A 15,695-nucleotide genomic window follows, 5' to 3' on the forward strand; every position below is an offset into this window, starting at 1 on the left:
GCAGCGCTAGTTTTAACTCTCTACGAGCAGCAATACGGTAATACGATTTAGTACTCTGGCCTAATGGGGATTTACCGAGTTTTTAGCTAACGGAGAGGGAGAAAAAAAAGGACTGCCTCCTGAGAGTGGAATGGGGGGAAATTAAGTACATTTGCATGATTATGTGAATGGATGAAGTACGTTTGCAACTTTGCGGCGAAAATTTTGGGAAAGGAGTTTTTACTCGACGCAGCTTTTCCCAGTGAGTCAAAGTTTTCAGCTAAGCGGAGCGTAACGAAAAACTCCTCTGATACACTTCTCACTTTTCCACGTGCATGTATACTTGATGCGCTTTTGCCCTGGTATATTGAGTATAATATTCCCCAGTTTGAATACACTGGTAAAAAATTGAAAATTAAAACAAGCATCGCGCGTGCTCGTCGAATTTCAAATGCACCCGATCACTCGAGTACAGCCGATACGGTACTCTTCAGCTCCGGGCGACAGCCACTTGTTGAACTGACATTTCCACTCCTCGTGCCTGTCACGTTACTACCGAGTGCCACTAATGAACGACGTGCCCATTACCTATTAAAACTCAGTAGACATCGAAATGGCATGTGCGAAATAAAATAAAATGAAACGAAGCGAGATGGAAAAAAAAACAAAAAAGTAGGAGCTTTCCGTGCATTATCATCGTCAAAACACATAAATCCAGCGAGCTTGCGATTGCACGGGACGCGCACTTGTATATCTATGTAGACGTACAATGACACATCTCGCCCACGCCCCGGTCCGCATATAAATTTTTCGCGTCAGCCTTATTTGACTTCGATCCCGTGAGCTGTCTATATTTAAAATTGAAATTCCTCACCGGGACAACTGCTCGCACTCCGTCACCTCTGCCCCTCTCTTTTTCTTCACCTTATGTGACACAGAGAGCTAGACAAGCAAAAAAAAATCATCCCGCATGTATAGATCAACAGTTCCATTTCTTCGCTAACTCATATTCACACAAATGCCCTCCCTTTCTCTCTCTCATACACACACATACACACATTCGTACAAACGTGTAACCCCCAGCCCGTACGATGCAAAAGTATCTTTCGATATGGAAACGACGACGAAAGGACACTCGCGAGAATGAATGATTTACAGTTCATTCCAGCACTTTTTCTGTCCCCTTCAAGAGGATGAAGAGGAGCGCGTGCATGGAAATAAAGAGAGAGAGAGAGAGGCGCAAACGGCTCTGATCGCCGGCTTGCTTTTTTCTCTCTTTCCCCCTCTGACTCGCTTCATTTATGAACCCGAGCTTCCAACGAGCAAAGCGCGGACGAAGCACTGCAATCACAGGAGTCGGTTCGTGAAGAGAGAGGGTGGACGAGAGTCTAGCAAAACTATCTCGCGCTTCTAGACATGCAACGTTCTCCGACATTGTACACACGTGGGCGACGAGTACTCGCAAGAATCTGTAAGTGAAGTAATCCACGTGAAATTAAAGTTCTTCGTTTCGTTTCTGTTTAATCCGGGAAGAGGAGGGCAGATCATCTTTCTGCACTGACAGCCCGGCAGGCTGTATCGATCGTGGGCTATTGAACGCCTCGTCCTTTGGTTGGCGCACCTAGGCATTTCTGGAAACCGAAATGAGCAGTTGACTGTGTGAAAAACTCTTGGTGTGAGAGTAGGAAATGTTAGCAAGAATCTGTTTTTTTTTTTGCTACGAAATTTTTGCGCTCCATCAAATTTTCTTTTAGTGGAAAAGCTTGTATGGATATGGTAGACAAAATGATTTATCGTACCTACTTTCAACCTCCGTTTACCAGATAAATCGAATTTAATATTGACGCGGGCATGGCTGGAGCGATCATCGATAACCGAGTTTACTCTCTTTCTATCTAGACGCGTGCGAGCTCATACTTGAGTTTACTTCCTGTCTTTTCCTTATCAAACTTTCATCGCCTTGAAAAATTATCTGACTAGACGGCTTTGTCGGAAAGCCTAGTGATAAAGGGATACCGCGGTACACTAATTTTCAGATCAGTATGTGTAACATTTTTTTTTTTGTGACACTAAATGCGACTACAAGAGTATCCACGATATTCGTGTACCTAGAAATATCGAATGACGTATAACATATTGGTGTAATACAGTACAAAAAGACTCGCAAAATCAGCTTGTTCGACTGGGATAACATGGGCAAGGGAAAAGAAGAGGGAGTAATAAAATAAAATCTGACGGATGATAGTGGAGCGTCGGCAAGTTCTCCCTTTATGACTTATTCATGGTCTACTCCCGTGACCCACTGTATTGCAACAGTCAGTACGTATCCGCTGACTGTCCCTCTCGCACATGTATACGTATGTGGTACGTATATACTCCACGTTACTATTAACACACTAAAGGGGAACAAAAAAAGTCTACCGAAGACCAGCAGTTGTACAAGAGGAAGAAGGGGAGGAAAAAAACACATGAAAACGGCAGATGTCGACTCAGCCCAAATTTCAGCTACCGACAAAAAAAAGGAAGTTGGTGATAATACACAAGAGGGACAACAAAAAAAAGAGAAAACAAGTAAAAGTAGCCGCTATGGGATGAGAAAGAATGGACTCCCTCGTGGCATAAAAATCATAAAGAAAGACATAAATACGTGAAAAAGAAAGCTTAGCCGGGAAGAGCCCTACGTAGGACGGAGGGCCAGGTCAAAGTGCTGCAGGTATACGTATAGGTAGGGCGTCCCCCATATTAAGTATCAGATGCTTCCAGCTTATGGTACATATAGAGCTCTGATCGAGTGTGACGCGATGTATGTTTATATACACATATTAGACTTGACTGTATTCCGTATTCTATTGGTATGGGACCTACTGGTGGGAGCATAGTTCGATAAGTCCGATGTTGACAGTTTGTTGGTGCGGTAAAGTGCACCAAGATCAGCAGCCATTCGCCCGTGAAGGAAGCCAAGGGGAGTATGAAAAGCGAGTCAAGCTTTATATACTTTCGCGCTTTCTTGCACATAGGAAAGAAGTATTTTTACGTATCGATTTCGAATGCGATGACGGGGTCGCTCCTGTAAGGACTGGGGACTGATATGACTAGCGAGACTATTTTATATGCCTGAGATGGAAACTCTTTTTATTTTCTAGCATTTTAGAAGTATTAAAATTTCTTCGTTGTATTTTTGTACTTGCTGAGTGAGTTTTTTCATTTTTTATCGTGCAACCGTACTTGTAAAAAAAAAAAATTACTTTATTGAGTTTTCATACGATAAATATTGGTTTTATCAAAAAAAATATGAATAAAATAAAGGTCCAAAGACGATGGCCACACCCTATACATTGGCTGGGCTAAGTGACTCGCTTATCACGTCGATCTACGTCGTATTACACTTTCATCAACGTCGATATAACGACATCCATATAGAGATATTGCCTCTTAACGACATCGTGTCCAGCATGAAAATTGGAGATTTTACGCGCAAAATCATTAATATTTATACTTGATGTGTCCACTTTGCGGAATATAAAATGGTGATTTACAAAATTTTCGCATTAAACTGTAGCATTCATAAAAAACGTGTTTTCAAAAATATCGGGAAAAGATAGAGGGAAATGGCTTGAAAAAAATTAATGTATCATAAACAGTTTCACTGTCTGATTCCTTATTGGCGCGTACCGTACATAATAACGCAAGCTTGCGACTTGCTATACTTTTTTTTGTCTTATGGTCACGATTTTGTTTCATGAATACTGCTCAGCATGCAGCTGCTTCTTCCTCTCTCTCTCTCTCTCTCTTTTTTCATAAAATCCTCATGAATTCGTAATATTTAGACCTAAAAATCTTGAAAAAAAAAAAAGTAATACAAAATTACACATAACTATACATATAACCCAATCAGAATTTTTTTTTTTTTTTTAAAGAAAAACGAAAAACTCGTGCTAAAAAGCGAGCTAAAAAGATTTATCAGTTACTAAATTTTTCTTCCTAAATTATGCAAAGAACTAAATTTGCCGTGGAGGCATGGCTTGTATGTTTTTCACCAGAGAAAAAAGTGTAGCTGTGATACTTACAGAGAAAAAATTTTGTATCATAAGAAAAGGAAGAAACAATAGTAGTTTTCGTCACAGAAAATTTATTTTTCCTACCTTGAGGCATTTTTGTGACATTTGGACATTTACTGCACCCTTGGTAGGAAAAATAGTGTTCGCCACATAAGTGCCATCCAACCGGGTCCACCCTTCTGTCCCTCGGGTCGAAAAATAGCTACGGTGGCGATGGCGCTTCCGTGAGAACAACTACCATCAGTTACTATTTTCGACGTTCATTTTCTTTGAAGCTAACGCAGCACTGTTAAAAGATATATTTTATTGAATCCAACACTTTTGCATAAACAAATTAACTTTGTTGTTGTAGTGTATTAACTTGTTACTATACAATGGATAAAAAATAATAACGTGAACTAGAGAGATATAGTGCTACAAGAATTTTCCAGAACTCGAAAAAATAATCTGTTTTTCCATCGCAGCTTGCTCATCAAATACGTGTATCCATGTCTACACTCTCGATGGTGCACTTTGGACATACATTCAAGGCATTAAAAGGGAGGACTGGTGCTCACTGATTATATCATTTCGATGAATAATCTTACAAAACAATTCTGAAATTAGGTTGAAAGCAGCCACTTCAACCAATAACACGCCTAAATGTGTAATATAGGCAATGGGAGAGTGTGATGCACTTGGGATATCATTTGATAGCTGTCCTTCTTGTTGGTTAATGTTATTTTTTAGCTTTTCTATGTAAATTCATGCTAATGGTCTTCATTTTCATTGGTAAAAGTATACAACTGAACACATAATTATAAATATTGAATACTTATAGCTTTTGTTTTTTTTTATCAATTTTTCCAATGAAAGTTGACGGCAGCTCAATCGATGCATGATGTCATGGAAAGCTTCATAACATTGATAGTATATAACCGACCTCCAAGCAATAAAACCAAGTCAAACGATATTAAATCAATGTTTCACGTATATTATATTATATTTACCCATTCAGTGTTTAATGAAATTCTACATCCTCCTTATTTGTCCAAAGTGAGACTGAAACCGTTTTTTTTTCCCTCGACGATGAGTAAAAAAAGATATTAATATTATATCAATTGAAAATATATAATAATGATAATATATAATAATAATGTTATACATTTCAATTGAACGATCAGAGAGATATCGTGCCAACAAAGCTACCTTGAAATCACATTCCCTGTGGAAAACTAAGAAAGGTAAGGGTAGCCGCTCAAACCCCAGAAACGTCGAAGCAAGCTTTTTCTTTCGTCGTGTCGGCAGCAACCATCTCACGATCTCTACTCAAGCGATCGTCTGTGCGATTTTCGGACTCTGGCTTTGTCGTTGCTTATGCTGCAGTTGATGGTGACATTCGGCCATTTCAGATTAGCTATCGTCTTCTTTAGTTTTACTCTGCGTCAAGGCTTTAATTTTGCCGAGGTTTACAAACTCAGTTCATGCCATTACATTGTTATTGGTCGTAGTGAAAAATACTGTAAAGTTATCTAATTTAAATTAATAATTTTTTTTTAATGCACACATTTAAGATTAAAGCTCGAGCAAATTGGAAATTTCGTAAAAAAAAATAGTAACCAAAGTACTGATAAATTATCAACCATCTGCCCTTTAACTTTCCAAAGAGATTGTTCTTCGTTTCTTTAATTCTAAAAGTAGTTTTTGTTTTTTTAGGTATTCTACAAAAATACATAAATTGAAACTTATTTAGCCAACAGTAATTATAATAAGCTGTTTTAATCTATTTCGGTGAAAAATTTGATTTTTTTTAAATAACGCATGAGAAGTTAAGTACTTAAAGCAGGGAACACACAAAGTAACCAAGTACAAAGTAAATATATATATAAAACCATAACCGTATACGGTTATAGTATAACGCCATCTGTTTGTATGTAGATACATTAAATGATGATCAAAAGAGAAAACTAACTTACCGGTAAACCCCAAATCGCATATCTTACCATCTGCACGTTTTGAGAAGTCCAACGTTATCGACAGCCAAACGCAGTGACTCACTTTTTTACCTTGTGGTGATAAAAGAGATGAAAAAAAGGCGGGCGATTTATGTGTTTGTGTTAATATGTATATATATATGTATATATGTATATATATATACAGACTCGCGACTCGCGAGTCGCAAGTGATCATCGCGAGGACGAGGACTTGTCATAATTGACTCGATATCCTGCAAAAATAATTGTATTGTATTGTGTTCTTACTTACCACGGTTCTTACTTAGATATTTAAATTTAATGTCTCTCTGGAAATATATAAAACGAGTACATAATGAGACAATGAGTTAAAGTGAGTGTTAAGGCTTTGTACTGTTCAGTTACTTAAATATGCAATGCGAAAATAAAATGATAAAATTGGTGAAGGTAAACAGTTAAAGTGTTTGATTTTTTACTGTAAAAGGTAACCTTCCAGTCCTTATAAGCACTTACACAAGTAATTAACATCACCATGGCGAAAGTGCGGGAAATCCCGTGGCCTGAGGAGTACCAAGATTTAAAGGTATTTATAAACATCATAGACCTTTACCACATAACTAAATACATTTTTATTTGGTAGCTGTATGCTTTGCTTTGTTATCACCGTTATTCTCTCTCTCTCTCTCTCTCTCTCTCTCTCTAGCAAAAGTACAGTTACTCAGTCTTGGTCCATTCTTCTACTTTCATTGTTTATTTTTGTTTCAGAGAATGGAGGAATTGATGATATGTGGTATTTGTTATGAATACATGAATACATCAGTTATTACTCCCTGTTCACACAATTGTAAGTCTGACATTTCCGTTAACATGGCTTTTTAATCCACTTGAACTTGATTAGTTTTTACTTCTCGGTAAGAGTGTAAATATAAAGTTTCATTTTACTTTTTTCAGATTGTTCAGTGTGTATTAGGAAATATCTACACTATAAGACCCAGTGTCCTGCTTGTTTTCATGATTTTTTTGAAAAAGATTTGTATATTAATCGTGCAATGGATGGTCTTATTAAACATTACTTGCAAATAAGAGAAAAAATTTTAAGCCTCATTGAAAACAGAGCAGTGTACAATTCTGTCGAAAAACTAAAACAAGAAGAAGCTCCTGTAAGACCAGTACGAAGCAGTATGCTTTCAAAGTCACCAAAACCCGTTGTGGAAAGAAAAGAAATCGTCGAAGAAGTAGCACCAAGTGAACCTAAAACTCCTAATGCTGTTGACTTTCCAATGGCCAGCACATCAAAATCTATTGTGTCGAGTCCAACAACTAGATCACCCAAAGTGCAAATACCTAGCATTGCCAAAATTTTCAACACTGCCAAAAGGAAAGAAACATCTGCACCTGTTATGCCAGATGCTAGTGCAAAAACAGTGCCGTGTCCTGTATGCAGTGTTAATATTTCTGAACATCACATTAACGTACATTTAGATGCTTGTCTAGGACGTGAAAATAATCAAGTAACTGCCATAAAAAAGCAGTAAGTATTTCAAAGTTTATTAGTTGTTTGTATAATCAATTGAAATTATGTTAATATTAATTAGAACAAAATAATTTTCAGACCCAAAAGGCTGCCACTTCCAAAACTCGTGCTTCATGTTATGAAAGAGACTGAGTTGCGGAAAAAAATCAAAGAATTTGGTTTATCAACGTTAGGTGATCGCAGAGCCCTTATAAACCGATTTACAAGGTATTCAGTTATTTATAATGCTGAATGTGACAAAGATGATCCCAGACCTGTTGCTGACCTAATAAGACAGTGTGAAATGGAAGAGAGGCAGGAAAGGAAGCTGGATACTTTCTTAGTTGCTAAGAATACTGATAATGTAAACACCTACATCAATTACATCTTTGAAATGGGTTCTTCACATTAATACTTACTTTAATTTTTTTTTACAGAGATTACAAATTGAAAGAAATGCACAAGAAGAGAAAATTGAAGAAGCTCAGAAAAATTACAGTATGTGAATCAAAAATATTATTTGGATTTTTTTTTTTATGTTTTCTAATTTTGACAATTATTTTTAGGACTTGCAAACAAGTCAAGCTTTGAAAAACTCATTGAAGAAGTAAAAAATCGAAGAAAACTAGAAAAGGAGAAAAAAGAAAACGAACAGCAGAACCAGGAAAATAGTGAAACTAGTGCATCAGAGGGACACGAAAACACCGATTATATTTCATCAGCTGATACGGCATTTCAAGATTTAGATTCAGATAACGAGTGTCCCTTGCAGCTTTATAGAAGTGACAACACAATTAAGAGTACTGCTGTAAATTTAGATGATTCTAGTTCGTGTACCAGTGTCCCAGCCAGTCCTGTTAAAAAACAGCAGAGAATCAAAAGTAGAGGTAGGGCACAAACAAGGAAATCAACAGCCAAGCAAAGCAATACAGAAACCGAAACTAACAATATTTATGAAATGGAGACGGATAACTCGACAGATGAAATGTTGCCTAGTCCAGTGATTAAAAAAATACAGAACCGCAAAAAAGGCAAACTATTAGACAAGTTTTTCAGTAAGTCTTTGTCAGTGCCAACTTTTCCAGTAACGAGTAATGTAGATGACGATGAAGTTGTATTACTTGAACAAGACATTAAACAAACTGCAGCAAAGGAGGTTTGCAATTCTATTATTCAGGATTTTATATTTGAAAGTGAGGAGATTGCTACAGGATTTTCAGGTAAGTCTTAATAATGGTATGGATTGTTTATATCCAATGCACAATATATACTAACGGATCATTGGCTATTTTAGAAACAAATCGAAAAACAAATTGTGTTCCTAATAAATCCAAACCACAAGAAGCTGATCAAAAAAAGTCTCAGGAAAAAGTTGAATGTGAAACAGTAAACAATCAAACTGACAGTTTAAGTAATACGCCTCCAAGTGAAGGGGACTTTTACGGATTTTCTGATTTTTGTAAATAAAAACAATTGAAAAATTTATGTGTTATTGAAAAATTATTGGTTGGACATGATAGACATTTATACTTACAGCTAGAAATAATCTTCCAAGTCTTCAAATACAAACAATAGATGAGAAAAATTTTTCTGAAACGGAGAACAATAAAAATGGCACGAGTCAACTATCAGCAAATGAAAATAAAATATCGCGGCCCGCAAGAAAACGAAATACTCCAGCACGGTATACAGAAAAAACGTGTACAAAGCAAACGGCAAGAGTAATAAATCATGTTGGTGTAACTAATGAACTACAAGAAGAAGAGTTTATTAATAGTCAGAATAGTACTTGTTCTGAAGCGGGTTCGCTCAAAAGACGAAGAGGCAGGCCGAGGATTAATTCTTCTGTGGAGCGTTCACTGGATGAAACACAAAATCCACCAAAGAAGCCTGTTCGCCGCCGTCAAATTACGCCTGACACAACTTTGTGTTGAAAGTTTGTAAATAAAATTCTCAAAAGATAGTGCCTATAAATAAGAGATTGAATTTTTTATACTTTAGTAAGCAATATAAATTGAAAAAATGATATTCTTACTGTAGTACGGAAACTAACTTTTTTATTGAACGTTTTTTAAAATATTTGTTATAAATGACTTAAAATGTAAGAATGTATACAAAAATGTGTGATTGAAAAACTAAATTGATGGATGTAAATAATAAAAAGAAAAATGTCTGATTGCGAACGAGGTGGAACTTTATTTGATACAGGATAACAGTGCAGTCTGCCAAAAAGACATTTTAAACTTTAGCAATGCAAAAAAAAACAAAGAGCTTGCGATAATCATTCAATAATTTATTAGTTTATCATTACAATGGTATGTGAGCTCGTGTCTTCAAGGCGCATGGAATTAAAATAAACGTCTGTGATTTATTCACGTATTTACAAGCTTCATACTTAACTTCTCTGTTTAATGATATACTTTGGTATCTCAATAAGATTTTCTTGATTCATGTACATTATTTTTAATTCCCATTATATCGTTATAACGTTCGATAAAACTTTTTCTCTGCCCATCCTTATCTTTGTTTTTTTGTTGGTTTTTTTTCAACGACTTCTCTATTTACTGAACTATCTATCACATTCAATATATATATTTATAATGTATACACGCATCCCTTGGTAAATTTATTATTTTCACTTATATCTCCCTATTTTCCGTGTAACACTTATCTTCTCTCGTCAAACCGCTGCACATTTGAATTTTGTTTAATTGTCGCTCGCTATCTATAATTTCAATTACGTTATTCGTTATTTCGTTATAGTCTTTTTGTTTTATTATTCTTTAAATAGTCATACTTGATAGTAAATTCTCTAATATTCTAACCATGTGGCGTCCTTTATTTGTATTATTTTTTTTTCTTTTTTTGCTCAATAAACCACACTGCAGAAAAAGATTAATGTTTGGAAACCGTTTTAACGCTTTCCTTGAATTCAAATTCAATAATTCTTTATTAAAAATTTTTAACGGGAGGAAACTGAAATGTAGTAGTTGCACGAAACGTGTGATATGTTTACATAGTTTGACCAAAAGCAAATAAATAGTAACAATGAGTATCATATCTAATTAAAGTGTAAATCAGAAAGAAAACTACAGTGAAAAGAAGGCGTTAAAAATTTTCGTAGAAAAATGAAGTGACAACGAGCATAAATGTCGGCTTTAAATACAAATAGAGTTATAAAAGTATGGGATACGAGACTGTCTACGGTGGTTATTTATAAAACAAATTCTTATTACCGATACTTTATTTAATGACTTAGTACTGTTCGAGCTTCTTATTATGAATATCGTTAACATGAAGTACGTAATGACGTTAAAATCTCACTTTTAAAAAATAATGAAAAAAATCGTTTTAATTAACATTTAATGGATTTTTTGAATAATCGAAAAATTTTAAAACTCGGCCTATTTACAAAAACATCGTTGGCTATTCAAAGATAAGAGTGGTAAACATTTTATTTCATACTTTTAAAAAAATTTTGATTAGTTGTGACTTTGATTACTAATTAGCTAATCGTTTTTCAATATTAACAACAGCAGCAACAACAGCAACGACGATTCCTTTCGATATTTTTTTTTAAATTTCATATCGGCCCCCAAACAACATAGCAGGACCAAATCTGTATCGGACGTAAATCACTCGCAAGATTTTTTTTAGCATCTAGGCACTCGAACATCGATTTATCATTATTTTTCTTGTACTTACAAAATCATAATTATAATACAGAGTCAACGCATTCGTATGATATATATTATGTACAATATCTTTAAAACTGTCGATCAACGAAAAATGACGTTTCAATATATTACTTCATCTTTATTTTCCTCGACTTCTACTTTTTATTGCTTCAAATATTCAGTCTATTCAATCAGGATCGAGCTTCACTCTCGGCTTTTAAATTCTGTAATCATTTCGAAAGTTACACGATCGACACGCTGACGTACATACTTGCGAATCTTTTTTCATCGAATAAAAAAAGACCACAAGACTCGCGCTTTTTTTTTCATTTTATTCCATACATTTGTATACTTTTATACACGTATGCTTCGTTTTTTAAAATTATGATAATCGTAGTTGCAATGTAATTTCTTGTTATCGTTATAATGACATTAGTGAGTGACGCGATGATAAGCGAACCGAGGACCAAGTCCCGCGTTAATGATTCGCCGATTCATGGAAGCCGGGCGCACTTTCAGCATCACGTCCCGTCCTTTTTACGCCTAAGCACGGTGATTCCAATCGAGCCTCGGATCTTGCGCAGCAAGTCGATCACGTCGGCCGTCGACATTTCCTCCACACTTTCTTCATTCACCTGCAAGTTTTTTTTTTTTATTGATTGTTATGCATATGTACCGCGAAGAAGCTCGTTAGTCTACGTGGCATCCAATACAACGGAGCCATTTGACTTTACCATTATGACAACGTCACCCTGCCGGAGTCTTCCATCCTTGGCTGCTAGGCTGTCCGGGTGAACGACGGATATCACTGTTTTATCACCTTCGGGCTGCAAACTGAAGCCGAGCCGGCTGTTCCATCCTCGGGTTAGCTCAATCATGAACACCTGCGCGACGCAAAAAAAATGGAGTGATATTTGTTATATTTGTACTCTACGGCAAACCATGAAAAAGTTAGAAAAGTTTTTAAGGTTGTCGTGGTTAGGAAATATATTTTTTTTTATTGATTTTGTAGCGATATACCTATCTACGTTGTATTGGTGGGAAATAACAGATAATTATTTGATATGCTGTCCGAGTCATTTGTTGGGAATGGCCTTCGATTAGTGCTGATCGAAGAAATGCAATTTAACTTTAACCACTTTGTGTTAAATGCTAATTGAATGAATTTTTTGATGCATTTGGAGATAAGTAAAGCACTTTTTACACGAAAAAAAAAAAAAAAAATTATCAGCAATGAAGCAATCGTTGTAAAAGTATAATTTCACTAAAGAACGCGATGTACAAGTTTTCCATCGATTGTTCAAAGCAGTCGGAGTATTTTTTGTCTTCTTTATCCAGGACTAATATAGCACTCGCGTCATTCAATTCATCTTGTTCCACAAATAAAAAAAAATACAAACAAACAAAGTTAAAGACAACTAAAAAGGTAATCATTAGTAACACTAAAATTCCACGAACAATAACTACTCGTTGTACAGCTTTTCGCGATTATTTTTCTAGTATATCGGTATTTATAAAATATTAATCGCTCATACACGACTCGTACTAATACTCTGTACAATACCTCATATCCTTGTTCATGAAGGCTCGCTAAGGCCGTCGATTCGTTAGATCTGTCCTCCCTAATCATGCACCTGCCGTCAGTCTCGTCGGAATTGCTGGGTGCGAACATCACTCCTTTCCATTTCAATAAGCCTTTGGTACCGCCGGGCTCATCAGCGCCCATTATTTTTCCTGTCGAGAAAACATTTGCTATTAGGTATACCTGGCATCATCTCACTCGCCCCACAAGCTTCGTTGACATTTTTTTTTGCTCCCGTTGAGCTGTGTATCGTTTGCTAAATCAATTTTTCTTTGCCTCTTGAAAAATTACGAAGCCGGCAGTTGGAGGGTTCGCGTTTTAGAAGGTCGAAAATTCGTTGCTTTCCGAAAAACGCGTGATGTGACGACTATCAGCCATCGTCTTCGAGCGGACACGTATGACTCAAAAAATAAATTTCGAAAGAAATATAGAGTGCGTTTGAAATTAAAATGAGCAGTCAATGAGCGTTTTTGTTTAACAATGCAACAACGTCTTCTGAATGGCGATTAATGAAAATTGAAATTTTTTCTGCAATTTAACACCCACGTTTGCTCGACCTCTGATACGCTGTGGTAAAGAAACTAGAGAAAAATACGTATTTTATACAATGGTATACGCACTTGGGATATCCTGCTCGCTGGAGTGGGCGGTTTTGCCTGTGCTGGCCCCAGCAACGGAAGTGGTAGTCACAGCGGAGTCGGGCTGTAGTCCGCAGCAGGCCGGGTTGGCACTCTGGTAGGCTGGGTTCTTGTAACTGAAAGCTGGCCCGGCGCTGCTGCCCAGTTGCGGTGGCATCGAGGCCGGTTCGTTTGACAGTTCGTCGCTGAGGCCACCACTAGTAGCGGTAGCCGCCCGATAACTCCGATGGTGGTGGTGGTGGTGATGATTGTGATGATGATGATGATGGTGATGGTTACTGTGATGAATCGGCTCGCTGACGTCGTCGTTCGCTACCGCGGGAGCTGAGCTCTCACTGTCCGACTCGACGTTGTACTGGAATCGCGGTGACTTGCCGTTGCTACAGCAGCGCTCGACGGGCTGCTGTTGTTGATGATGTTGATGATGATGATGATTGTGGGACTGATTTTGACTGCCACCACGCAAGTCGAGGAAGCTCGGACGATGGGCCGACGACGACGAGTTGTTGAAGGAAGATGAGGTGGTCGTGGTCGTGGTGTTGGTGGGTCTTGTGGAGCCGGAGGCTTCCGCATCGCAGAGGTCGTAGAGTGGTGGTGGGTCTATTATGTCGTTGCCCGGGGTTTCCGGCTGCGAGTTCGTGATCTGGGTCTTGATCGAGCACTGGTCCGAATCCGAGGTCTCTTGGCTGAGAGTCGAGGCTCGCGAGTGCCGATTGCTGTCGCTACCGTTCCGCTGGACAACACTGCCGCCTGACGCTGTACGCAGTTTTTTTCATTTTTTTTTTTTTTTTTTTTTTTTTAATTTTTTTATTTTACAAGCAGCTGCATGCAGTTTTGGAGTGTGCCACTGTGTTTGCATGCGTGTCTGTATGTGTGTGTATTTCGCAAATTAATTTCGTCAATTGTAATTGTTTTCTCATCGATGGCTTTTCATGCTTTACCCTCGGCGTTCGCGTATCGGCGACATAAAAGCCCAATTCGCCTGATCGAAGAGGGTAAGCCTTTGTAAACGTTTTCAGAATTTCCCGACCCCGTGACGTGCATGAAAGCCCAACTTTGTCCCGCTGGAAAAAAATCCTCCCACAGAGAGATCCTCTCCCCTGCCCGTACTTCGATCGCAAATAAATTCACTGGAGCGTTTTCTCAACAATACAAACGTATACAAACTCTGGCCATTCAATTTTTATTTCAGATTTATTTGTATATCAAATTTTTTCACAAGCATAAAAATAATAAACGAATAATCTAATAAAATTAATCAGATAAACAAAAGGATGTGTACGTAGAGCATTACGGATGGAGCAGAGAGTCAGGGAAGGGAGAGCAATAGCTCATTTAAATTCGTCGCACCTTCGTCGGTGTCGGCGGTCGAGGAACGCGTCGCCGGTCTACGCAGCCTTCGCGGTGAGTTGCTCGACGTGCCCGATGATTGCCGGGGACAGCTACTCGAGCCGTTCGACGTGCCTGGTGACAACTTGCGCACTGCCAAATCGCACAGCATGTCGACAGCCTCTTGCCTGAAAAAAAAAAAAAAAATAATAAAAATAAAAGAGATTAGTTTTCCAAATCTATCTGACTCATGTTATTGCTTAAACAGAAGCCCCTCTCGAGCAGGTATTGTGCTTGGTCATTTTTCTTCTAGTCCTGTCACGTGAGATGCCGTATTTTTTCATTCTATTTTTCGGAGGGAGTTAAATGATGGGACTCGCGGTGAAGCTGTTTCATTTTTTACACGCCTTTGCCGTCAGGCGCTAATGGAATCGTGGGATCCCTTATATCGCGCTCCGGTCGTTTGTTTCAAACTTTGCACACAGTACACGAGAGCAACGCGAGCGGAAATTAATTCAAAAGTATACGAAGTTGCTGCTCAATTATCAAGTTCGAAAGTACGCGAGATGGGAAGTTATTCGATGAAAATAAATGGGAAATCCATTACACGTGAGAGCTAATTACATACCCGAGGAGCCTATTGGCATTCAACTGTGTAGCGCATTACGCAATTATGAACGAACGGTTATTTTAATGCAGAATTACTTAAAATATATCCCAACGAGGTTCAGGTCGAGTGTGTGCGTTAATTACAAAATACACCCGTGATGTTGATAAATAGGTAATTTTGGCAAAATTTAATAATGTATACGTGGCGTTTTGCATCGATTAAATTTCAGATATACTCCTCCTGATATTGCGCTAAAATCCTTTTTTGTTGTATTTTCAATCAACATTTTTAGAACAGCCAATAAATATTTCACGTGCTAAGCGGCATAAGACCATTTGGTACCCTACATATGATCCT

General features: G+C 37.6%; 2 protein-coding genes across 3 annotated transcripts in view; one reads left to right on the top strand and one right to left on the bottom strand.

Moving 5' to 3' along the window:
• The first annotated feature begins 6,190 nt into the window (after positions 1–6,190).
• Positions 6,191–9,581, top strand: LOC106645577 (uncharacterized). Its single transcript, XM_089596508.1, has 8 exons — positions 6,191–6,572; positions 6,755–6,833; positions 6,941–7,520; positions 7,602–7,866; positions 7,940–8,000; positions 8,069–8,722; positions 8,797–8,961; positions 9,039–9,581. Exons 1-8 carry the CDS (start codon positions 6,522–6,524, stop codon positions 9,434–9,436), a joined length of 2,253 nt encoding a protein of 750 aa, XP_089452634.1. The 5' UTR covers positions 6,191–6,521; the 3' UTR covers positions 9,437–9,581.
• A 246-nt stretch (positions 9,582–9,827) lies between these two features.
• The window catches only part of LOC106645573 (uncharacterized), a 273,368-nt gene continuing 267,500 nt past the window's right edge, over positions 9,828–15,695 (bottom strand). Inside the window, exons 9-13 of one of the 2 annotated variants that reach the window (XM_089596171.1) lie at positions 14,750–14,916; positions 13,382–14,149; positions 12,744–12,913; positions 11,914–12,063; positions 9,828–11,814 (exon numbers count right to left, since the gene is read on the bottom strand). In XM_089596171.1, the coding sequence (XP_089452297.1) occupies positions 11,701–11,814; positions 11,914–12,063; positions 12,744–12,913; positions 13,382–14,149; positions 14,750–14,916 (1,369 nt within the window). In that variant the 3' untranslated portion in view covers positions 9,828–11,700. Of the gene's footprint in view, positions 11,815–11,913; positions 12,064–12,743; positions 12,914–13,381; positions 14,156–14,749; positions 14,917–15,695 lie in introns of both variants that reach the window. The other variant, XM_014361460.2, reaches the window with a different exon arrangement.

The sequence above is a fragment of the Copidosoma floridanum genome, unplaced genomic scaffold, assembly GCF_036245765.1.
Source record: "Copidosoma floridanum isolate Cflo_tuat_1 unplaced genomic scaffold, Cflo_Japanese_pri ptg000030l, whole genome shotgun sequence".
Lineage (NCBI taxonomy): Eukaryota > Metazoa > Arthropoda > Insecta > Hymenoptera > Encyrtidae > Copidosoma > Copidosoma floridanum.

What these genes read in the sequence shown, in the direction of transcription:
- LOC106645577 (XM_089596508.1), top strand. Translation starts at nt 6,522, where the DNA reads ATGGCGAAAGTGCGGGAAATCCCGTGGCCTGAGGAGTACCAAGATTTA. An exon ending in GTAACTGCCATAAAAAAGCA is followed by an intron (nt 7,521 to 7,601) that starts GTAAGTATTTCA and finishes AATAATTTTCAG; the next exon opens with ACCCAAAAGGCTGCCACTTC. An exon ending in AGAAGCTCAGAAAAATTACA is followed by an intron (nt 8,001 to 8,068) that starts GTATGTGAATCA and finishes AATTATTTTTAG; the next exon opens with GACTTGCAAACAAGTCAAGC.